This window comes from Protopterus annectens, chromosome 9.part0, assembly GCF_019279795.1.
Source record: "Protopterus annectens isolate FY-2018-M chromosome 9.part0, PAN1.0, whole genome shotgun sequence".
Lineage (NCBI taxonomy): Eukaryota > Metazoa > Chordata > Ceratodontiformes > Protopteridae > Protopterus > Protopterus annectens.
This window is the reverse complement of record NC_056743.1, coordinates 228,169,653-228,195,969: the sequence shown is the minus strand read 5'-3', so window position 1 is coordinate 228,195,969 and position 26,317 is coordinate 228,169,653. Positions and strand designations below refer to the sequence as shown.

Below are 26,317 nucleotides of genomic sequence, written 5' to 3'. Positions count from 1 at the left end.
AAATCCAAAAGCTCGTCGAAGGGCGGAGACACCCAGGAGGCGGAGGGCTGAGCCCCGAAGGCCTTCAGGAACACCGCCTCATCAGCAGAGGGAGGTTTGGACTGCCAGCCGCCTCGTTGTTTTAGGGCTTCCAGGATGTCTGCAAAGGAGACATCATCCGAGGACGACTTAGGGGACCCCTCTGCATCATCGAGATCAGTGTCGGATGTCAGAGACTCATCAGGGGAGTCAACGTGCTTCCTCTTGCACGATCTTTCCTGGGGGGTTCTTCCGAAGAGGCTTCAGAAGGAGCTCCAGGAGGGGGAGAAACCCCAGCGGGGGTAACCTGAGGCCCGGGGGCTCCGCTGTCTAAAGACAGGGGGACTGCCAACGACCCAGTCTCCGTATGCAGGGAAGGAGCTGGGGAAACCGTGGAGGTAGCCAAGGAAGATTTGGCTAATGCACTCCTCATAGCCCTGAAGGCGGGACCACCAGAATCCTGGGAGGGTCCCACTTCCGTGGCCACGACAGTGGACGGCACTCCCGCCGCCGACGCACCAAGAGGGAGACTTGGGACCGAAAGCATCAATCCCGAAGCCTCCCCCCCAGGGCCGAAGGAAGAAGTCCGTGTACTGAACTCAGACCCAAGAGCCGGAGTTAGAGCAAGGGTCAGGCCCGACCCTAACACCTCCACAGGTTCCACCAGCACCGGCTCCAACAGTGCCGAAGCTGTTGGAGGAGGAACCACAGAATGGGAGTGGACCATCGGCTCCGAAGCCAAATGGGCTGGAGCCGAAACTAGCTTTTGGAACACCGGAGACTGGAAAAGTCGAAGGAGCACCCTGTCGATGTCCGAATCAGACATCTTGGATGATCTAGAGGATACCGATTGGGCCCGAACCGATTTCTCCATCGGCTCCGAAGGGCTCGGGGACCGGCTCCGAATGGACTCAACAACTATCGGCTCCGAGGAAGGTTTCAAGGAAATTTCCCTCGGTGCCGATAAGGACTTCGGCTCCGAGGGGGAAGAGTCTGAGCCGGTAACCCTTATAGGCTCCAATATCAGTGGAGCCGATGAGGGTGACCCGCCTCGATGCCCCAGACCTCGGCTCCGAAACCAGAGGGGTCGAGGCTGGAGGCATCGAGGCAGACCATTCCGACCTCGGCTCCGAAGTCTGTGGAGCCGATGGAGAAGTCTGCTTAGATTTTTTAGCGGTCGGTTCCGACTGACTGGTCGGAGCCGACGCTTTCTTCTTTTTAGAAGGAGACGGAGAGGAAGATAAAGCCTCCTCGAAGGAAGGCTTGATTAATCCCTTGAGGATTAATTTGTTTTTCCTCTCCTGGAGGACTCTAGAAGAGAACGTGTGGCACACACTACATGACTCTTGTAGGTGCTTAGCACCTAAGCAATAGACGCACGAGGAGTGGTCGTCCGTTATGGACATTTTAAAACCACACCTCGTGCATTTCTTAAACCCGGAGGGTTTGTGTTCTTTAGACATAACTGCTTTGCCACAGAAGCTAAGTGAAAAAACACTAAACTTTAGTTAAAGGTAAAGTTAAATTCAACAACTTTAACAAATTATATATATATATTTTTTTTTTTTTTTACACTAAACAGTTAACAGACAAAAAAAGAGAGAAAGAGAGTCAAGACCCTCTAACTTAAACGGGTACTTGACCCAAGAAAGATACACAAGCAGCAAAGTAACAGGGGAAGGCCCCTCTAACTAAAACGGGAAACCTTCCCTGACTAAAAAAATCACGAATTTACCAACAGAAATTCACCAATCACACTAATATAACAACAATAGCGGTTAAAACAGCTTTTGGGTTCAAAGTAAGGAAATTTGAGACAGGAAAAAGCCTAAATAAATAGTACTTAGCCCAGCCAATGTTGAGACCACGTCTAAGCTTGTTAGCGGCAAACGAGATCTGGGGATTAGTGGTGGTGCATCCTGGGATAAAGATAGCTCAGCCAATAAGAGGCCTCGCTCTATAGCATTAGCGTGCCGAGTTGGAGCCGAGGGATCGGCTCCGAACCCATCAGTACAGAATGTAGGCGAGATAGGATCACATAACATCATATAATTACTGATCATGGGATGAGTAATGACTAGTCTCTAATCACAGCGGATAGGTTCACATGAGCACAAAAAGGGGAAACCGGCTAGGCTTAAAAATGGCTCTTAACAGTAGCTAGCCCAGTAGTTACCTATGAACAATGGATGAAAAAAAAATCTTCCTTAGTCTCAATAAGACAAGTTTTTCCACTAAATGAGGAAGCAGAAAGGGCACTTCCAAACAATTCAAACCATGTGCTCACTACAATGATCCATTTCCTCACACAGAGCCAATGTGGTCAAGATGGCTGTCACCAGTGAGGAGAAAGATGAAATAGAATGCCTGAAAGAATATTGCTGACATCCGCCCACTACAAGTAGTGCCATCTGTAATCATGAGACATGTGGACTCCATGAAACAAGATATCTGCATTTCTTGACTACTGAACCTGAAGTGTCTAACTCCTTAAAGCACTGGAATCTCAAGCAAACTTGCGACACCAGCTTACAAAATCTTCTCTCAGCAACATGTGTGGACAATCTTTTACATGGATGTCAGTGACTGAAAAACATGACAGGAATTAACAAAAAAATAAACAGCTGCAAGAAAATGAAATGCCTGGATAAAAGGGCACCAGCTAAAACAAGACAGTGCTTATGTAAAATTCCTCTATTAAAATAAATGTATATTTATATTAATTGGAATTAACTCTAATAGTCAAGATGTAAACTAGCTATACGACTTTGCAGTAGCTCTTAGAACTGTCAGCTCAGCCTACCATTAGATAAAATTAGCATGAAAGGGTCACAGCAGACTGGAACAAAGGGTCACACACTGACACATGATTTGATGCATTGTAATAATGGGGAATGGTTCTTTTATTAGATGTTTCAGATGTTTCATAAACATTTATTAATCAGTAATTTATTTCTGTATCAGAAGCTTTCTTAGCACATATGGGTAAATAATAAAAAAAAATGTAAATACATATTCTGTAAAATGTACGTATACATCTACAAATATCAAAGGATAAAAAAAGTATACTGCTTTTACTTCATATGCTGTCTACAGAACAGATGAGTCTTGTATATACATGCTGTACTACAGATTTGATTACATGTAGTTCTTTTTTATTAAGCTTTTTTCGTAAATATTTTGCTTAGAACTTTAACAAGTTTAACAATAATATCCTTTCATTAATAATGTAACAAGAAATTAGAACTTAAATCAAGTTTTTATTAAGCTTTTGTATTACTTCGGATGTTGCAAACTTTCATTAATTCTTAATCATTTAATTGCAATAGCAAGACAGACAAACACAGTTATAATAATAATAATTATGATGAATAATCTTTTTTATTAGAAAGATTAGAGAAATAAATGTCATGACAAAGCTGAGCAGGAAATGCTAATGTCTGTACCCTTTACAGAAGAACTGTTTCAGCAGCAGTTGTGAAAATAACTGCACGACCAGATAAAAACAGTGTAATAATACACACTTCCTATTCAAGGAAGAAAAGATAAAATTATTTTGTCTATGTAAAACAGAAAGGCAGGACTACATCATTTACATAAATACCTTGTGTCCTGCTACAATCCTTGTCAATTACATGAGAAGCTGACCCAAGGGTCATGCTTTGCTTGCTTGTTATTTAAGTGTTTTTTTTTTCTTTCCTCACAGATGCAATGCTTGTACCTAACTGTACACTATTGTTGCTAGTAGAACTACTCAGAAGACCACCACCATCATCAGGCCCAGCACCTTTAGACACATGCTATGAGAAAACTGAGAGAAACAGAAGCTTCAGAAATCAGCAACTGAGCCCTGTTCTAGAGAAGTTCTGCCATTCAGGAGTGTGTGTACAGTCTAAAGAGGTCAAGCACTAAGATAATAGGGATACTCCCAGGGATTGAAGGAGACGCAGACCGACTTGCTGAGAAGCTTATCAGCCAGATGGCCAAGTAATTAAACACCTTAGCGCCCTGCACATGAATCACTGTCAAGGATATTCATGTGTCAGTAGCTCAACAGGCAATTTACATTTGATGTTAGAAGATCAGAAGACAGTGGGTACTGGTCCCACAACAGTGTGGTTTAATACATTTTCCATTTCTGACACTAACATATGACATGGGGGGGTACTACACTCCTGAGTATGTCATCCTTCAGATGAGGCATTAAACTAAGGGTCCCATCTGTGTGACTTGGTGGTAGTTCAGGTGGATGTAAAAAATCCTATGGCACTTACTGAAAAAATATGGGAGGCTGTACAATTATCTGACCAAATTTCCCCTAGTCCACATGAATGCCATCTTGGGTCTCTCACCTTTTTTTTTTTTTTTTTAAACTTTCTTCAAGTCTTTTGGGTTTCAAATACCATGATGGCTATGGACCCCATTTAAAGTCAAAGTATGATTAAAGTTCATGAATCTTTTGATGTTAGCCAAAGTGCTATTTGTAGCACCCTTCTGTAATCCATATGGAGTTACATGTACTGCTAACATAGCCAAGTGTGACTATAAATTCTTTATTATAAGACCCGATGCCCCTACTACTACTGGAACTGTCTGGGCATCCTCCTTTCACATTGCTCTCGTTTCCATCTGCAAATCCTGGTAGTTTACGACTCTGCGTCTCTCGCGCAAGACACTGAAATCACTGGGTGCAGCAATTTCAATGAGCAATGCTACTTTTGTCTTCTTTTCATGGACTACTATATCTGGTTTTCGTACATCTATTTTTTAAACTGTTGGTAATGGGTAATCTCACATGACAAACATTTTCTGTAATGCTTTGTGGCTCATGTTTCTAGTGGTTTTCAGGTACTTCAGTATAATAAATGTTTGCAAAATCCCCAATGCAACAGTTTTGCCACATAACACCTTTCAGTATAAAGTCCTTCTGCCATTAGTATATCAAAACCAGCAACAAGATGTGTGACTATTTCCAATTCTGTTTTACAAAAACCTATATTTGTACATTTCTCCCCATGTTCAATGGACTTTGTAAACCAATGTGCACGCAAGTCCGCTATCTTAGGCTACCAGTATTAGCCTTTCATCTTTTTAAATTTCACCTATCCTTAACCATTCCTACATTTGATCCTGAAAAAACATGAGGTTGTTTCAAAAGTTTTCTGTACTTGCAGATGCATTTTCCACATTTCTTGCCTTCTCATGATTCTTCACCTTATATTCTTTATTTTATTTTTTTGGCACATTCAGTTGTTGCCTGATTTGTATCCACTTCTGGTTTGATTTCCATTTCTGCTTTATGCTGATATGCTTCTGCTAAACTAAGCAGGGTAGTCATTTTAGACCTAGTCTCCTCATGTTTCAAAACTTTCACTACATTTGGGTCTTGTGAGGTCAGCAGATATGTATGCAGTCCTACATTCACAAATCTATACACATAATCAATTTCGAGGAGGCTCATACCTCCTTCAGAACGGGGAATGTATAGTCTTAGTATATACTGATTTTTATAAATCATCTGAAAAGCATGAAGCATCTTTGTTTTCCTATCCAACACCTTTTGGGGCCAGTCAATCACTCAAATTGTAAATCAGAAACAGGAAGAGCAAATGGCTTTATACCTTGGACTTTGTTCCTAGATGTCAGCTCGGTTTTAAGTATTAATTTTAGTCTTGTAAAATATTCCTAAGTTTTATTCGCATTTGTTCATGTTTTGTTGAGCCTTCATCACTTCCCAAATATTTATATACTCCCTCTTGCTCAAGTTTGTATATCACATTCCTGTCCCAAACTGATGTTTTCTTGGTGCTGCAGCTTTCGTGCTTTAAAGGTTGCTTTTGCACATTTATCAAGACCAAAATGACATTCTTGTATCATCTGAAAAAGTTTTGACCACTTGCAGTTTTGCTTTCAGTTCCTCATCTGACAACTATACAGTTTTAAATCATCCACAAAAAGATGATGAGAAGTCATTATACTTTGCTGTTTTCTGGAAGCAAATTACAGCAATAACAATCTGTTAAGTAGACAGCTTAATGGATTAATGTCAAGACAAAACGGCAACAGAGACAGTCACTCTGGAATATCCTCCTTTGAATTTTTATCCCTGGAATAATAAATCTGTCTATCATGGGCTTAACTGCAAATTGGTTTGCCACTGTTTCATGGTAGTTGTAGTGTAACCAATCAGTGCAGTCTGTATCCTACACATTTTTAAGCACTCTTCTATCCATGAATGTGGGATACTGTCAGATGCTTTTTTGTGGTCTATCCATCCCATTCTCAAGATTCTTCCCCTTTTTGCAGTTCAGTTCTCCTTTATGATTCTTTGTTCCATATGACTATCTTCTATTACTCATTTGTTCTACTGCCATGATGGCGTTTTCTTCTAACCGACTAAACTCCGTCGGCATCAATTCCACTCTGTAGTTTATATGCCTTTGGAAGGTCAGTTATTGGTCTACAGTTTTTACGATCGCTTGTAGATTTGCTCTTAAGTAGGAGCATTGTTCTTCCCGTTGTTAAGCAGGCTGGTGTCTGTTCGGGATGCCCATACAAACCGTTCTTACTCATGGCTAAATCTTCATGTAAAGCTGTTAATACCTTCAGCAGAAAGTTAGGTACTGCATCTGAGCCAGGGGTTTTCCAATTAGGAGCTTTTTTCAACTTACAGTTTCAATCTATCTGGCCGTTACTTCATCCCATTTCATATCCTGTACATTTGAGCTTCTTATAGTCTTTCTTTTACTTTTTCTATCCATTTAGCATCTTTGTTATGTTCCACAAGATCTTCATAGATATTTCTCCAAAATGTATCTTTTTCTTCTTTTTTTGGTGGGGTTTCAATTCCTTTTGCCTTGTTTCCCCAATTCTCTACAAAACTTTTTTGGGGTCATCAATAAAGTGCTCATTTTGGATTTAATTTATCTGCATAGTTTAATTTTTCTACCTATGATATTTTTTAGTTTATTTGTGACAGTGCATGATAGATCCTGATCTGTTCTGAATAATGCACATTGTTTTTATCACGTCTATCTTTCTGAGTATTTTTGTTGAGTTGTTCCCTCTTCTATACTCTTCTAACAGTAACACCTCTAGTCTTAACTGCTTTATAGTTTTCTCTATTCGACACTTCCATGACAGCATTTGATTTCTTCCCTTTCTTTCCCCTACTCACCTGTGTTTTTGTCGTGAGACTACCTGTTATTACATTTAACTGCACAATAATACAGTCTATTAACTTCTGTTATATATTGCATGAATCTCTTTGAACCTCTATGAACAGTACTAAATTACTGTGTTCATTTGTTTTATCAAACTTCTCTAACTTTTTGGGTTTTACTTACTTTCTGTAGTCTATTTCTTTCAGTGATCTTAATAGGTCTGCCCATTTCTATTAAATCCAAGCAAATATTCTCTTAGATAATTTTCTTCTAAACAGAGGGCACATTCTTTGTTCTCCATTTCCTGCTAGCATTCTACAGAAAGTTCCACAGCATCCTCCTGTACCATAATTTTCTTCTGTTTCATCAGTTGTTCTTTCATATGGGAACTCACTGACCTATCACTCCACAACACTGACTGTGTCAGAGTTGCCAGTTTCCTGTTCCTTCCCCTGCTGTGCAACTCCAGCTTAACTTTTGCCTGATTTCTTATGGGAGGCTCCAAAGTATCTTTATATGGGAAATGATCAGATGTTTCATGCTCCACTGGTTTCTCTTTAATTTGTGTATACAATAAAAATAATCTGAAGGCCTAGTAGATATACCTGGTCCACAAAGCACAAACAAGTTAACATCTTGGGGACAGAGGTAAGATTAAATGAAAACTTTCAGAACTGTATTAACCAAGTCTGCCTTGAGCTGCGAAAACTACAGGATAACTTTTCACTTTCTACATGCAGATAAGTACCCTACAAGTCTACAAACACATCCAATCTCCTTTTGCAAAAGGAAGGAAGGACCATTTGCACAACCATGTAGAAGGTGTTTGGGAAAAAATTAACTTGGGCTGCTGAAGTCTACAACAGGCTTGAATTCCCTGGTCTTTTGTTTTTGTTTTTTTTGCTACCAAGAAGAACCTGGAGTAATACAAGGATTCACTCTGGTCTGATGGAACCACCCTGGAAGTCTGTTTGCTTTTCCCTCTAGATGAAGCATCTCTACAGCCTTGCCACTTTTCAATGATGGGATGGGGCATCCTATGGGGAAAAGGAGGGGAGTTAACAGAAAAGGAATCATACCCACTGTTCTGTCATGATCGCTTCTCAATCTGACAAGTGACTGAAGTACCCCTAAATGCCACCAAAGGGAAGCATTCAGCTAAGTACTTGGGGCTACAAGAATCTAGTCCACGCAACTTCTCTCAAAAGTAGTCCCAGTTACTGGACCCTTGACCAAGTACAGATTTTCAGCTGTCTACGTTGAAACCACTAGTAAAGTGAACTTTGAGTTCCAGAGAAAGAATGTTGCAAGGAAGAAAATTTAAAAGTTGACTGTCTTCAATGTTTTCCCTTCTTGCTCCAGTTTATTTGTGTAAGTATGGATGACTGACCCAAAGATTTTGGAAACATGAAACTTGAACATTCCTAAAAGTCATCTTTGTGACTTCAGCAAAACTGGCAAGCCTGAACCAGGTATGGCGTTGTATAATAATGTCTGAAACTGCAGTTATGATCTAACCCTCAAATGTCTTGAAGGCTACGTGCATTGCAAAGATGGCCACAGTTGACATAGTGGTAGCCTGGGACAAAACCTGTTTTTTTGATAGGTCTGTCTTGCAGCTGTTATATGTTGTGCATAGCAGGAACAACAAAGACAGTGTCCCCTGGAATAAGGCTGATGTAACATTTATATGGTTCCTCAAGTTGTCAAGCACCCTGGATTCTTCATTTAACAAAGGAAAGCATTGTTTTTTTGCAGGAACAGTAAAAAGTGGCACTCCTGTTTAAAAGTAATTAAAAGTCATGTGACAGTCGTTAAAAAAACTTAAAAACATATATAAATTTTAAACCTGGAATAAAGTACAGTTTGTCATAAAAAGTAAAGGGGAAGCTCCTCCTCCCAAAGGGAAATTATCTGCCTAGCAACAGAACAGCTTTAACAGACATATCCTCAGATGTCCATAGAGGGAGCACTCTCTTCAGCAGCAAGAAAGCTCTGAAGGGCTTGACAAGCAAACCTGTCTTACAATCAGCTCAGCTCGAACCAAAGGTTTGGGTGCCTGGAAAGTTCCAGAAAGCTTTTGAAGCTGGTCAGCTGTTACATCATTTTCAGGATATAACCAACATAGTCAAGATTAGTGATTTATATGAGAAGAAGAGCTGGCACAGTGCATTATTTACTAGTGGAGGCACCTAACAGCCAAGTAAAGTTTGGAGTGCTAAGGCATCCTACAATCTCTGGCCTTATTCCTACAGGTTATAGAATGCAGTCACACTCCAATCAAATCATGAGTTCTTGCTTGATACACGTACTACTGCACAGTTACATAAAGCAACTTCAAACACTGTTCAACACAATCAGCTCATATTTACACTCACCTGAGGGCTCCAGACAGTTACATCATTATCGTACTGGTTACGGAACTAAAAGTAAAACAAACGTATATCAGAATGTCAGCATAAGCTATTAAGTGACTGTCTCCATGAACATTTAAGAAGTTTAAGAAGTCATTTAAAAAGTACGTTTGCTGTGTTTTTCTCAACAGGGTTAACAATGAAAACAGGTGCACAGGAATTTCACTTAATTTTAGACTACACCAAAGGTTAGCTTGTCTACCCTACTACAGTTAAGCTGTCAAATCAAGAACAGCACTGTGTCCTGTGACTACTAGGATCCTAAAATTTGTTTAATGTAAAAAAGTACACACAAAAAATTTTGGTAAGGTTCTGCATTCCTCTGAAACCTGTGCTTACCAGTTTCTCTATCTGGGCTCCACAGAAAGAGAGCCCTTTTAAAGACATACTACCTCAGGCTCACAAATGTATCACTAGTTGTCCTTAAATCTCACATCACCTTTTTGTTTCTTGAATTCCCAACCAAACTTGCCAAACTCTCGACTCAGTAAATGCACATGTGCATATCACAGAGCAAGGTACATGTTACTGCACACTGTCAACGGACACCTATCACAAAGCTGTCACAAATGCTCAGCATACAACTGCTACTGTAAGAGAAACAGACTGCAGTTTGCATACATAAAAGAAGCATAAGCAACATTTCCACACTTCTGAAAAATATATCAAGATTGAAGACCACAAAAGTGTCATGCAGAACTCATCACTAGAATTGTGACTAAATGAAAAAATAATTTTGATGCTATGCTTCTAGTAAGTGTTACATATAAATACCTGGAAACTGATTTGCTACAATCCAACAAAAAAATAAGGTACATTTATATATTCAACACAAGCAGGTTTACATTATACATTTTTGAAAATTAACATGAAACATTTATGCTGTTTTTAAAAATTTCCTACGTCATTTATGGTTTTGTGAGATCTGTATTCTCTGCAGAATGGTTTGAGTAAATTATCAGAAAGACTTTATGACTTGGTCAGCACTTCCATTAAAGTCACAGCTAGCAAATTCTGTTAGTGGCGTAGATTGCATAAAGTGTGAAAACACTTCTGTGTTCCAAAAAGCTACAAAAAAATGTCAGTAACATGCCAGTATCATACCATACTAGAAAAAAATCACCTACAGTAACTTTCTTGATTAAACTTCTCTTGTACATGGATCCCTATTGAAATTTCAAGTGCCAACAAGCCGAAATGGCATCTCAGACTTGGAATATGCAAGTCCGATCTTTCGGCCAGTCACAGTATTTCAGGACTCACTTTAGAGGGTCCCGGCATTTCATACAATTACCCTTGTATACAAACTACCTCTTCTCTTTTACCTTTGTTCCTCTTTTTTCTTCTTGTATGTTAGTGAGACTAACACTGTATGTTGTAGGTATTGGGTTAGAGTCCTAAATGAAAGCAAATATTTAACATCTGTTAACCAGGAAAGTCCAACTTGGAACAAAGTCAATTTTCAGCAGGGCTCCAGGGAGAAACACTCTAGACGCATGTCTTTGTGATGGAGGAAACTGGAGCACTCGGAGGAAACCCACACAAACGCAGGGAGGACATGCAGACTCCGCACAGAAGGCACCCCAGCCGAGAATCGAACCGGAGAACCTCTTGCTGTGAGGCGATAATGCTACCACTGCACCAATGCACCATCCTTTCACTTGTATGAATCGAACAGTGCTTAAGCAAAAGGTTTTCTCTGTATTTGTGTGAGTGTCTTTGTAACTTGACCTTCTTCACAACGCTTGAGGTTTCCCTAGCTAAAAAAATAAGGCTCTACAGGGAACACCTACCAGTCCAGAGGCTAAGATCTTTGGTGCAAGTCCCAAATGAAAGCTATTAGACCCTCCCACAGTACTACCACTGCTCTTCTCTCCTTTACCAACTCCATTAACTTCAACCGTAACAATAATTACCTTTCATCCTCTATCTTCATAGACTTATCAAAAGCTTTTGACATGGTAAACCACAAACTTCTTCTTCACATACTAAAATCTCTCTCACTTGATCCTCTTTCATTAACATGGTTTACATCCTACCTAGAAGACCGCCAACAAGCAGTTCTTTGGAAAAATGCTCTATCCAACCTCCTCCCTACCTCTCTAGGAGTACCTCAAGGCTCTATCTTAGGCCCTCTTTATTAACGACCTCCAAGTAGCTATCCCACATACAACCTGCATACAATATGCAGACGATTCTACTATTATCTGCACTGCTAAGTCACAAACTGAACTACAGTCAATAACTCAAAAAGCTTTTACCACTGTTGAACAATGGTTCTCTTAATCGCTGCCTACTCCTTAATCCTAAGAAAACCAAATTACTATTATTCTCACCTTCCCGCAGATCTACCCCACTAAACTTCACTATTTCTGCCATGGATAACACTCTCATCTCTCCTGACTCAACAACCAAACTATTAGGTATTACTATTGACAATAATCTCACCTTTGACACTCACATCAATAACACAAAATTAGTTAATAAAAAAATTGAATCCCTTTATAGAATAAAACACTTCCTTTCACCTGAAGCAAGGACCACCTTAGCCAGGTCACACCTGATTTCTACCCTTCTATATGCTTCCCCCATATACACTAATCTCTCCAAAAACAACCTCAATAAATTAGCAACCTCTTTCCATAATATTGCTCGATTTCCCACAGGATCCCCTTACAAAACCCACCACTGTCTGAACCTAAGAAATCTTGGATGGCTTGAATTTCAGAACCTACTTACACTGCAACAACTCATAATAGCTCATAAGATCCTATACCATCCAACCAAAACACCTATACTCTCTAGCCTCATCTCACCATACAATAACCTGAAACATTTACGCTCTTCCAACAAACTATGGATAAATATAACCAAACCCAATAATTCTGCAGGTGACTGTCTCTTTTCCAACTCAATTGACAAAATATGGAATAAACTTTCCCTCAGAAATCCTTTCTTTGTCCTCTCTTCCGCTTTTTAAAACACAGCTAAAAATTTATCTCAACAAACACTGGCTATGCTCTTGCACTAACCCTGATTAACTCTTTTTCCACCTCCCTTACCTTTTTCTTCCACCAAACTTCCTATAATCTATGCCTCTCATAAACATGGATGTATTTCACTGTGTGTTGGAAAAAAAAAAAAAAAAAAAAAAAAAGTGTATTTTTCCACTTTATATAATTAGTGTATTTTCTATGTATTTGAATATTTTCATGTACTACCTCTTTTCAATTGCCTTATCTTTAGCATTAATGATGCTGTACCTATCTTTGTCTTGTTCTATTGTACTTAACTTTGTGGAGCTTTTCTCTCCGGGCCTCTACTGAAAATAGACATATCCAGCTAGACTAGCCCGGTCAACAAATGTAAAATAAAATAAATAAATAATTATTACCATCCTTTCACTTACAATTCTAAAAGCACCAAACCAGACGGCTTTCTTTCTATGTGGCACTGGAAACATCAATGCTTTTGAACTGTGGTGTTAGAGAAAACGTTTGAGAATTCTCTGAACTAAAAGACCAAAACAACAACAAAAAGACTTTAAAACTTAATAGTTAAACTAAAACTCAAATACTCTGGCCACATAAATACGAACACACACTTCACTGGAGAAGCCATGGGGTCCAAGGAAAGACTGAAGGAGCAGCTTATGCCAAGATGGTAAAACCGCATTACTGAGGTAATGAATATGAATACATAAAACCTTAAAGAATCAGTCTTTGACAGGCCTGGTGCGCTGAAGTCTTTTGAGGTCACAAAGGTTACGATTCAACTAAATGCTAAAGCACTCACCTCTGCCTTAAATGATACAAATACATAAAAAACATTAATAAGCAGTTTTACTCTTTTTTTCCTGATTTCAGCCTTGTTTAGTATAAAAGGTCAACCACATCCTTAAAGTTTCTGTGTACAGCAGTGTTTATACTTGGCTTTCCTTTAAGCAAACACCAAGAATGCATCATTCATGTATCTACCTGCAGCTTGGACTTAATAAATGTTAAAAATACTAAAACCTGTTTTAACTGCTACTGATCCTGCACTGCCATAATTTTAAGCCCCTTTTAAAAACAGAAACAATGTCAAGCAACATGTACTACATGCATACATAAATTATAACACACATATACACAATGCTCCTTCAATCTATCACATACATATATAGAGATTCTTCAATCCATAGCTTACCCAGTTCTCTGGAGAAGCCATTTCTGTACAACACAAGTAACTGCAACAGTCAGAAAGCCCAGACTGCTTCAGAAGAGCATATTCACAAGCAGCAATTCACCTGAGTGTTCAGTTTCACTGTCTTTGCTATGAGACATCCATAAACCATCTGTTCTGCACAGGTGTTAATCAGGCAACAAAAAAGAACAGCATATAATGCTACACTATAGCACACAATCTCTCAGCTCAGTTGCAGAGTAAAACCTACCACACCTCACATGCGTAACTAAATTCAGCTGACAATAACAAGGTAGCTATTTGGAATATAACAAACAAACAAACTGAATCAGCTCGCAAACATGTTCCCCAAAAGATGCACACTACCATACTTTTTAATAGGCCAAATAAACTGCTCCAAATCCATATAACTTTCAAGCTGGGCATACAAACAGGATTTGTATGCCAGATGGAAGCTATATTACCTACTAAACCTGTGCAATCATGCAGCAAGCCTCTGCTTTCCTCTCACTTCCTCTTTCCCACCTTCTGTAAACTCCCGCTTAGCTCTTCCTTTTCAAGATATAGTTTCATCTCAGCCCTGAAGGAATAACATTAAACAGGGATGTTAGGCATGTCTTCAGTATCATGCCTTTAAACTGGAGTGGAAGCAAGGGTTGATGTTAAGCAACAGGTATGACAGAATAAATAACAGACTAGCAAATTTTACTGTATTAAAATCAAGCACTGGGAAATTGTTTAATTTCAACTGATAACCCAGAAGGAAACTGCAAACATTGCTGGTGTGATAGGACTGCGGAAAGGCAAAAGAAAAGGATATGAAGATTCCACATTATTCATTAGCGAGGACTGAAACTATAAAGAAAAATGGAGGGGGGTGGTCTATGTTGCTATTACATGTGGTATAAAAGCAGAAGGTAGATTATCAAACACTTTATAAAGGAAATAGCCTTCAAAAGTCAGCATAATGGTCTCACAGAAGTTATCACGGCTGCTTCACATTGCTGGATTCTCCAGTCTGGTTCTTGGCAGGACTGCCTTATGCACCGAGTTTGTACATTATCCCAGTGAGCACGTGGGTTTGCCAGGTGTTCCAAGTTTCAATCACATTCCAAAGACGTGCTAGAGACAAACTGGCAATCCTCTCAACTGTTTGCAGGTATGTCTGCCATATAAATTTGACAGGTTAGTTCCACGTTCAGTAATAGTTTCTATACTTTGTGCCCACTAACTGCCAGGATAGGGTCTAGCCACCTCCACCCGCCACAAACCCACAAAAGATTAAATGGCTAAACTGAATGAACGAAAGCAAATAAAAGCATAAATTAATTGCTCTGTTGATCAAGACAGAACTCACGATGCAAGTACAGGCAGAGGTTTAATGTACCAATTCAAGTACTGGGCTTTGAAGCAGAGAATAATTCAGCTAGTACAGCTTAACACTAGTAGGGATAAAATCATGATTTAGTATGGAACACATTTTTAGAAGATAATAAAGAAATACCTAACTATTTTATTTATTTAAGGGGAAGAGGGGGACAAACTGATGCTGGCTGTGCCGGCTCTACATTATCCAGAAAAAGCAACAATTTTCATGTTTTGCAACACAGCATACCAAACTTGCCCGTCAGTTTCAAACTGTTAGCGGAAAAATGTAAAATGCAGTCTTGGGTTGAGCATCTGAAAAGGTAGGCAGTTTTCCTTCACTAATGACTAATTTTTTTTCCTTGTTTTTGCATCACCAAAAGCTTGTTTTCACAAGACACACGTTCGCAATATTCAATCGATATGAAGTGCCTTTCTGTAGATCAATTTTCACAACATACGTAATCTCTCTGAAATGGAAAGAATCACAAGTAGTAACAATAGTTTCACCTATGTTAGACTCTCTTTTGAAGTCCATTTTCAAACCTATTCATAACACTTTTTCACATATACAGAGTATAACAGCATTCTGACTTGGTTAATGTGTCAGTATTTACACTAATTTTTTCTGCTAAGTGATTGATTTTAAATAAATGGATTATTTGTTTCATACAAAAAAAATAATGTTCCTATGCTCAGTTTGAAGTTCAAATACAACAACAGAGAGTGTTTGTTAATTTCACGTCAAAAGAAATCAGCATGTACTACAAGCAAATAGTTGCAGCCCTTGAGAGTTCAACCACATTCATGGCATATATAGTGGCTTAAGTGTTGCAGTGCCTCTTCCCTTCTACCATTTCAAATGGAGGAGAGAAATTTTGCTTAGCATACTTTTTATTAAGGATATATCCACATAAATTTACTGCATCCCGTGGTGATATCACAGTGTTCCTAATGTGTGCATACATCCATTACGGTCTATGGAGGAAATCGTACATACTAGCCATACGGTGGCTTTACTGAGGGATAAAGCACATTTATGAAGGTGCAGCCTTAATACAGGATTATGATCAAGTCACCGATAGCCATCTTAATATTTTCAAGAAATTCACCTTGAGAGCAAAGCTTAAGAGGTGAACACTTGAAATCCATTTTAAGAACACATCAGCAAACTGGTTATGATTGAAGTCTAGATTACAATTCATTGGAAGACACAGAGACGAGTTTAAAAAAATGGAGTTTTAGGTATCAAAAAACTTTAAAGCTATCACAGTTAAGAACACTACAACTGTAGCCAGAAGCAGGTACATTTCGTATAAATCAGCATCTTTGAAAACTGTTGAAACCATGCTCTGCCACAGTTGTGTGGCATTGTATGGCATGCTACAGCTTTCATAGCAATTTCCAATGCAGCTCTATAAAGCGGCTTACATAAATAAGTAAGCTACAAGGGTAGCAGCACTGAGGTACTTACACCACCACATATTGTGATATGCAAGTGCCTGAACTGTGAATGGACAAAAAAATTACCAGCTTGTTATAAAAGAAAATAGTAAAAAAATTGTAGGTGAAGGCTCCCAGGTAAACCAGACAAACAAGCTGGAAAAGTACCAGTAAAATACGACTTTATTAGCGCTTTCGCCCAAAGTTATGAACTTCATCACATAACCCATGCCTGAAGAAGCAATGATTTATACAGGAAAGTTAAATTACAAATCAAAAAGCAATAAAACAATTAAAGCACAAAGCACCGCCCCAATTTAAAGTGACAACCGTAATAACTTTGAATACATTTAAAAGAATAATATAAAGCTTTAAATTCTCCTTCTAACCTAAAACAATTAAAACTAAAAACAACATTTTTTTAAAACAAACAACTGTATGAACTATATTTCTAATGCTTTAAGCAAGAACACATTATTAAGCCCCGGCCATTTAAAGGCATTAAACCTCATCTGACATAAAAGCTCGCTCTTCTCTAAAAGCAGACCCATGGGTCCCCCTCTAGGAACTAGAACAATCGTATCAATGGCAATATATCTAAAGATATGTCCCGAACATTCCCCAACGGTTATGCTAGGGCATTGGTATCTTGTTCTTTTTTAATGGCATAGTCATGTTCGTAGATTGTATCCCTTAATCTACGATCGGTTTCACCCACGTAAAAACTGGTACAAAATTTGACAGATTGCAACTCTAAGGAAATGACATATTTAGCTGTCAAATTTATGCATGATCCTATATTCATTTCCCTCAATTTGAAATGTATTGCCAATGTGGATTTTAGAACACCATGGGCATCTACCATATCTACTCATACGGGGATCCTTATCCAATCATGTCCTGTTTAAATTTTCCAAAATTGACTTAAAATTAGTTCCCCTTCTGAACACCATTCTCGGAGATGTTCCAAACCTTTCCCTAAAATGCCCCTTCTTCATTAAAATAGGCCAGTTCTTCTACAAATTCCCGCATAATCAATATTAAACTGGGTAATAAACTGTGCAGTATTCAATAGAGATGGATCCAAGTTTAATAATTCATGATCAATTATAACTTCGTCAGTTTGGTTACTGCTCAGTAAGCTTGAGGACCCCAAAACAGGATGGAAATGTCCTCAAACTTTTAAAGTATTACCTCGTTTTTCAGTTCAACTAAACTAGTGGGGTACCCTCTTCCTTTTGAACATAGAATGCAGTAAATTACACTCATGCTGGAAATACTCATCTAAGGTAATCATTCTAGCAGCCCTTACGAACTTGCCCCTTGACGACTGACATTTTTTGGTGCAAGGGTGTGCACAATAGTGCAAAAAGCTATTGGAATAGGTTTTCATTCTAAAAATTTTTGATACATACCTCCCATTAAATGTCATCTTCTCCAGTCTAACATCCAAATAGGACATCGCCCTGTACTGAAATCTTTAGAAAACTTCAAAAAAGCAGTGGTGTCATTAATATACTCCATGAAACTATTGAAATAAGCTTCATCCCTTTTCCGTAATACAAACAAGTCAACCAGGTATGGCAAACACAAAATAATATTACCAAAAAAAAATGCTGTTAAAGATAAACTATGTTCCCAGGCTGCCATAAAAAGATTAGCAAACACTGCTCCACATGGGGAGCCCATTGCTACCCTACATTTTTGTAGGTACAGCTCGCCTTCGAAACAAAAAGTTGTTACTAAGCACTATTTCAAAAAGATCTTCATATAAAATTAATCTCATCCTGGGGCACCCCTTTCTCAGCCAAAAACTCCAAAATCCATTGGATACCCTCAACCTGTGGTATTACTGTGTAAAGGTCCTTGACATCAATCGTAGCAAGATTACATAATGGATCACAAACCGAATTATTAATGGCTGCCAAAAAGTTCCAAGAATCCTTGCAAATGTGCTGTTCAGAATTCACAAATTTTTTAAGCTTCATATCAAGGAAGCTAGCACATGGGGAAGTTATGGAGTTTCTGCCATCAATTATTGGTCGCATTGGGGGGTTTGTATTTACTTATGTAGTTTTGGGACTCCAAAAATACAAGGCAAAATAGGGGCAGTCATGTTTAAATAATTAAACATTTGCAAAGTGATGCACTGCTCAATAAACATAACTTTAATTTGCCCATAAATTCTCTTATAAGCCCTGTTCAATTAGTTTCTGGAGACTTTCTCATAAACTGGATTATCCAGCAATTGAAACATCCTATTCATATAGTCAAACAGATCCATTACTACAAGACCAACCCCCCTCGTCAGGCTTTCATAATACGTATTTTTTGATCATTCAGAAATTATAACAAACTTTCTTGTTCATTTAAATTATTGGCTTTACTAAGACTCCTCACAGCAACCATATTTCTCAAGTCCAATTTACACATTTTTTCAAACACAAGTAACAATGGATGCAAAGGGGGGGTTAAAAATACTCAACTATACAGACACCCTACTGTAAAATAGTATTGTCAAACATTAAGATAAGATTCAGTTTGCAAGTAAACAATTTCAGATCAATTAAGATATTCTGTACATTAGCCCTTTTACTAGGCGCAAAAAAGTCATGCCTTTAGAAAGTAAATTAGCCATTGAAATGTCCAAAATTGTTCCAGAAAAGTTGTAAATATGAAAGTCCCCAATGGTGTTAGAAATAATAGTCAATTCCATCTCTACTCAAGGCTAGAGAGCTGTTATATCAACAATCTCCGATGTAAAATTCAAACCAGCTTCTTTCATGGAATATCCATTTGTTAGAAGAAATTCATCTAAAGGCAATCCAGATGTCGAAACAAAAGAAAGCTTGTTCACTGGTACGGAAAAAACCTTGTCTGCTGGTTGACCATCAATTAAATAACCTTTAATGAGTTGTGCCCTCGCAAGATGGAGTTGCGGGAGGGTTCGGATATGTCGGACCCCATTGATTCCTGCCTGGTGGGTGAAAATCTTGGAATTTTGATTGATTAGAATATTGCTGATTAGCCCGCCTCCCTTTAACTCTTTCAGTGTGTCTTACTGGTGGATTTGCTTTGAAAAAGTGTTAATATTATTAACTTGATGCTCTGGGATAAGGTGGGTTATGATCTTTTAGAGATTACGGTCTGTCACAATACTAAATTATTGACGGAGCTGAACAGAGAGTTGTCTGAGTTGGATGAATTTATTAAACATAATGATTACGAATGGATGAAATATGAATATGCTCGTAGTGTTGAACAGCAAATCCAACTGCTGGGAGCAAACAAATGAAAAAAACACGGAGGGACAGTAATGAATATGCTGAGGGGCAAGCATATCCCACCCCACCTTCATCTCAAACATGGGGTAGGAGAAGGGTTTAATAATCAATATGACAGTCCCTCCACTGGTATGGAAGGAAATAATAGTGGTCAGTTTTGAACTGTGATTCGAGAACATGAAGTTAATAATAATAGTATCACTTTCGAAGCTAATCCACCAGTAAGACGCTCTGAAAGAATTAAAAGGAAGGCGGGCTACTCAACACTATTCTAATAAATCAAAATGCCAGGATTTTCACCCACCTCCGAGCAGGAACCAATGGAGTCTGAAGTATCTGGCCGAGCCCTCCCACAACTCCATCTTGAGAGGGCACAACTCATGAAAGGTTATTTAGTTGATAGTCAACCAGCGGAAAAGTTTTTTTCTGGACCAGCGAACACACTTGTTTCGACATCTGGATTATCTTTAGACAAATTTTTTCTAACAAATGGACATCCCATGAAAGAAGCTGGTTTGAATTTTCCATCGGAGACTGTTGATTTAACAGCTCCCCAGCCTCGAATAGAGACAAGGTTGACTATTTCTAACACTGTTGAGGACTTTCATATTTACAACTTTTCTGGACCAATTTTGGACATTTCAATGGCCGACTTACTTTCTAAAAAGGTATGACTTTTGCGCCTAGTAAAAGGGCTAATATACCGAATACCTTAATTGATCTGAAATTGTTTATGCGTAAACTGAATCTTTCCTTAATGTTTGACAATAGTATTTTGCAGGACGGTGTTTGTAGAGTTGAGTACTTTTAACCCCCCCTTTTCATCCATTGTTACTTATGTTTGAAAAAATGTGTGCATTGGACTTGAGAAATATGGTTGCTGTGAGGAGTCTTAGTAAAGCTAATAATTTAAATGAACAAGAACATTTATGTTAGAATTTTTGAATGATCAAAAAATGCGTATTATAAAAGCCTGACAAGGGGAGTAATGGACCTGTTTGACTATAGGAATAGGATGTTTCAATTATTGGATAATCCAGTTTATGAGAAGGTCTCCAGACATGAACTGAACGGGGCTTATAAGAGAATTTATGGGCAAATTAAAGATATGTTTATTGAGCAACGCATCACTTTGCAAACATTTAATTAAACATGACTGCCCCTATTTTGCCTTGTAATTTGGAGTCCCTAAACTACATAAGGATATCCAAAACCCCCCAATGCGACCAATAATTGATGGCAGAAACTCCATAACTTCTGCATGTGCTAGGTTTCTTGATATGAAGTTTAAAAAATTTGCGAATTCTGAACAGCACATTTGCATGGATTCTTGGAGTTTTTTTGGCAGCCATTAATGATTTGGTCTATGATCCATTATGTAATTTTGCCATGACTGATATCAAGGACCTTTACACAGCAATACCACAGGTTGAGGGTATCCAATGGATTTTGGTGTTTTTGGCCTAGAAAGGGGTGCCCCAGGATGAGATTAATTTATATAAAGATCTTTTCCAAATAGTGCTTAGTAACAACTTTTGTTTCGAAGGCGAGCTGTACCTGCAAAATTGTGGGGTAGCAATGGGGTCTCCATGTGGAGCAGTGTTTGCTAATCTTTTTATGGCAGCCAGGGAACATAAAATTATTTTTACCAGCATTTTGTCTGGTAATATTATACTGTATCTGCAATACCTGGATGACTTGTTTGTATTATAGAAAGGGGATGAAGCTTATTTCAATAGCTTCATTGAATATATTAATGACACTACTGCTTTTTTGAAGTTTTCTAAATATTTCAGTACAGGGGGGATTCTCCTATTTGGATGTTAGACTGGAGTAGGATGACATTAATGGGAGGTATGTAGCAAGAATTTTTACAAAGAAAACATATTCCAATAGTTATTTTGCACTACTCTAGTGCACACCCTATGCACCAAAAAAGGACAGTCAAGGGGCAGTTTGTAAGGGCTGCTAGAATGATTACCCTGGATAAGCATTTCCACTGTATTCTATGTTAAAAAGGAGAGGGTACCCCACTAGTTTACTTGACAAACTGAAAAACCAGGTGGTACTAGATTAAGAGGACATTTCTGTCTTATTTTGGGTCCTCGAGCTTACTGAGCAGTAACCAAACTGACAAAGTTATAATTGATCATGAATTATTAAATTTAGATCCATCTCCATTGAATAGTGCACAATGTATTACCCTATTTAGCATTGATTGAGGGAATTTGTAGATTTTTTTCTTAAGAACTGGCCTATTTTAATGGGGGAGGGGCATTTTAGGGAAAGGTTCGGAACATCTCCGAGAATGGTGATGAGAAGAGGAACTAATTTTAAGTCAATTTTGGAGAAAATAAACAGGACATGGTTAGATAGGGATCCGTGTACGAGTAAAAGTGGTAGATGCCTATGGTGTTATAAAATTCAAATTGGCAATACTTTTCAAGTTGAGAGAAAAGAATACAGGATCATGCATAAATTTGACTGCAACTCTAAGGGAGTGATATACTTGGCTATCAACTTTGTACCAGTTTTTACATGGGTAAAACCGATCACAGACTAAGGGATACAATCTACGAACCATGTATGCCACTGAAACAGAACAAGATACCAATGCCCTAGCAAAACAGGTTGGAGAATGTTTGGGACATGGCTTTAGATATATGGCCATTGATATGACTGTTCTAGGACCTACAGAGGGGACCTATGGGCCTGTTTTTAGAGAAGAAAGATTTTGTGGCAGCTGAGGCTTAAGGGCTTTAAGTGGCTGGGGCTCAATGATGTGTGTTCTATTTCATGCCTGCTCAAGCTTACAGCATTAGGGAGATAGTTCATACAGTTTATTTTTTATTTTAAAATTTTTATACTGTGTTTAGTTTTAATTGTTTTAGGTTAGGAGAATTTAAAGCTTTGAATACATTTAAACCAATTTTTATAAAGTTATTATGGTTACTTTAAATTGGGGGTGTTTTAATTGTTTTGTTTTATTAATTTTTTTTGATTGGTAATTTACCTTTCTTGTATAAATCATTGCTTCTTCAGGCATGGGTTATCTGATGAAGTTCATAACTTGTTTGAACAAAAGCGCTAATACAGTTGTTTTTTTACTGGTACTTTTCCAGCTTGTTTGTCTGGTTTACCTGGGACCCTTCACCATGTTTTTTACCATTTTCTTTGGTTTGTTTTTTTGGTTGACTATTTTGTTATAAAAAAACGAACATAAGTCTGGTTTCAGCATTATTAGGGAGACTTTTTTTTGATGAGGAGACTATCAAAAGCTTTGTTAAGATCGAAGAACAGAGTTTAGACTAGACTGCCTTTTACTGTGGTTAATGATGATCAGGAAGTAAAATACTGCTGGTTCTGTGGAAAGGAAGCTGTGGAAAGGATGAAGTGGTACCTGTGCTGCAGAAAGGTCAGAGATGCTGGGTGTATACATTTTGCTCGAGTTCTGCAGAAGGGTAGAAGAAGAGTGATGGGCATGGAGTAACTTAGTTCAGTGGAGTGGCCTACTGTTCGCAAGGATGGGTAGTAGTATTGTTTCCAGAAGTTTATGACATTTGGATCTATTTATTAGTACTGAGACAAGGCATTCCACGGCACTTACAGCAAATATCAAGTTTTCAGCTGGAAGGTTAATCACTGCTAGACTGGTTGGTTTTAGTCTTGAACAGACATTAACGTTATAGGTTTAAGGAAAAAAATGCTGTGGAGGTTCGGTTGGCAAAGAGGGGAACGAATGGTAGTGGAGGTATCTTTGATCAGATATGTTACAGCCTGTATGAAATGTGTACTGAATGTAGAGACGATGATTTCATTAGTATCTGCTGGAGAAGAGTTGTGTTGGGATATTGCGTTGGTCAAAAAGTTTTATTTAGTTGAGTTTCTTCTAAGTTAAGATCTCTCAAAACATTTTATCTTCTTAGATTTCATTACAAATGTATACGGCTGGTGAATTTGTAGAATGTTGCTAGAGATCCAGGCAAGTGCGTCAGGTCACTCCAAAGCAAATACAAATATGACTCGGTCATTGTACATGCTGGTGTGAATGACCTGAGACGTACCTCCCTGGACTACATGAAAAGAGACATAGAGGAGCTCTCTGATCATGTAGCCCAGGCTGGTATGACCCTAACCTTGAGCAGCATCTTACCCTCACCTAGAATGATGCCACAGTACAAAGACAAAGTGATCGATTTTAACAAATGGCTAAAATTTTGGTGTCATTCAAAGGGGATCCAGTGTCTGTCAGCCTGGGATGACATGCTTGACAAGCCATGATGCTTTGCTAGGGACGGCTTGCACCTGTCACCACTGGGCTTTCGGATATTGGCAAAGGCTCTTGCCACCCCCATAGTGCCTTTTTTAGGCAAGGCTCAAAAGTCAAACCCACCCCCATAGACAGCACAAGGAACAAGAAACTAAGGGTAATGCTGCTAAACGCCAGAAGTCTTAACCTCAAGATGCACACACTCAAAGCTCTCCTCAGTATGGAGAACACTGATATCTGTGCAGTGACAGAAACCTGGTTCAAGGCTCCAGAGAGCACCCCAGCACTACCAGGCTATACCTCGTATCATGCTTTTCGGCCCCAAAACCCGGACCGAACCACAAAAGGAGGAGTTTCCATATTTATCAAGGATATCCACACCTCCAGGTTAGTGGCATTGCATGAAGTATCGGAGACCATCCATGTGCAACTAACAGTGGGCAAGACTGCTTTTCAGTTTATAGCATCCTACAGACCACCCTCTCAAAGTCAGGAATCCCATTCGGCCTTCCTGAAAACATTGGAGAACATGAAGATCTCTCCGAACACCATTATATTGGGCGACTTCAACTACCCAAACATTGACTGGGAGCACTACTCAAGCCCCAGCACCTTAGCCCAAAGATTCCTGGAAATTATAAACTCAAATGCTATGGAACAACTAGTCACCACTCCCACAAGAGGGGACAACATACTAGACCTGATCATTACCAACATGGGGACTCTATGCTCCACACCAGAAGTATATCCCTCATTGGTAAGATCAGACCATAAATTAATTTCACTGGATGTCCACATCCCAACCCCACCCCCAGCCCAGAAAACCACAGTGAAAAACTTCTCAAAAGCGAACTTCTCACTTCTCAAAACCGAAGTGGAATCCTTCAAGGTCCCAGGGCCAGTGGAAACTACAGCCCAAACTGCAGAATCCTATATAAATGCATTCTACGGACATCTCCAGGAATGCATGGATCATGCTATCCCAAACAAAACCAAGACCCAATCATCCAAAGGCAGGCGTCCAGTCAGGTGGACCCCTGCCATAAATAAACTGTACAACAGAAGGAGGAAGCTACTACATGATAGAGCAAAATCCCTAATAGGGAAGGCACCTCTGATCAGTACTAGCAAAAAATTATGATCCCTCAAAATCCTCCAAGGCCAGCTTCGAGAAAAAAATTGCACAGGACACCAAAGACAATCATAAGGCTTTTTTCAGTTATGTTAGAAACCTGGGATGCAACTCCCAGACTTGTTCTGAGTTGATTCTAAACGACAAAAAATACACTGAACCCACAGACATCGCCAATATCCTGCCAGACAGGTTCAGTGCAAACTTCTCCACACCCTCACCCCCAAAAGAGCAAGTATCTATCCCGGCAGAGGGCTGCCTCACAAACATCTCAGATGCTCAGGTGAAGGCTGCCCTCTCCAAAGCAAAAAACACTGCTTCCATGGGACCAGATGGCGTCCCAGGTTGCGTCCTACATGAACTACAAAGAGGAACTAATCCCTCAAATAAAACAGCTATACAATCTCAGCCTCACTACAGGATATGTGCCCACAGAATGGCGTACAGCAACAGTGGTCCCACTCCACAAAGGTGGAGCCTCTACGGACCCTGGAAACTATCGCCCCATAAGCCTGACTAGCTTAGTCTGCAAGGCAATGGAGATGATCATCATGGAGCTCATAAACAAAGACACTGGGGACCTACAAACACTAGATCCCACCCAGTTCGGCTTTGTCAAGGGCAGATCCTGCCTTTTGAACCTGGTTGACTTCTTTGAAACAGTCACCAAAGCCATAGATGAAGGGAAGGTAGTCCACACAGCCTATCTGGACCTTGCAAAGGCATTTGACACAATACCCCACTCGGGCATCATAGATAAGCTATCCAGCTTAAATATAAACCCCTATGTCACAAGATGGGTCGCAAACTGGTTCAAAGACAGAACCCACAGAGTCAGAGTTGCTGGAGCCATGTCAGACTCGAAACCGGTCACAAGTGGCGTCCCACAGGGTTCTGTCCTGGGACCACTCTTGTTCGGTATATACTTTTCCGAGGTACAGGCAAACGTGGGAGGACTATGGCTCACCAAGTTCGCAAACGACTGCAAACTGGGCGCCATAATCAACTCTCCAGCTGACACAAACATCCTTCAAAAAGGTCTC

At 39.2% G+C, this 26,317-nt stretch overlaps 1 protein-coding gene across 4 annotated transcripts in view; it reads right to left on the bottom strand.

The window, feature by feature from the left end:
* The window catches only part of PSMA1 (proteasome 20S subunit alpha 1), a 416,885-nt gene that overhangs the window by 377,715 nt on the left and 12,853 nt on the right, over positions 1-26,317 (bottom strand). For 3 of the 4 annotated variants that reach the window (XM_044082794.1, XM_044082790.1, XM_044082793.1), the window contains exon 2: positions 9,560-9,604. In XM_044082794.1, coding sequence (XP_043938729.1) covers positions 9,560-9,604 — 45 coding nt within the window. Of the gene's footprint in view, positions 1-9,559; positions 9,605-13,783; positions 13,820-26,317 lie in introns of those variants that run through there. The other variant, XM_044082791.1, reaches the window with a different exon arrangement.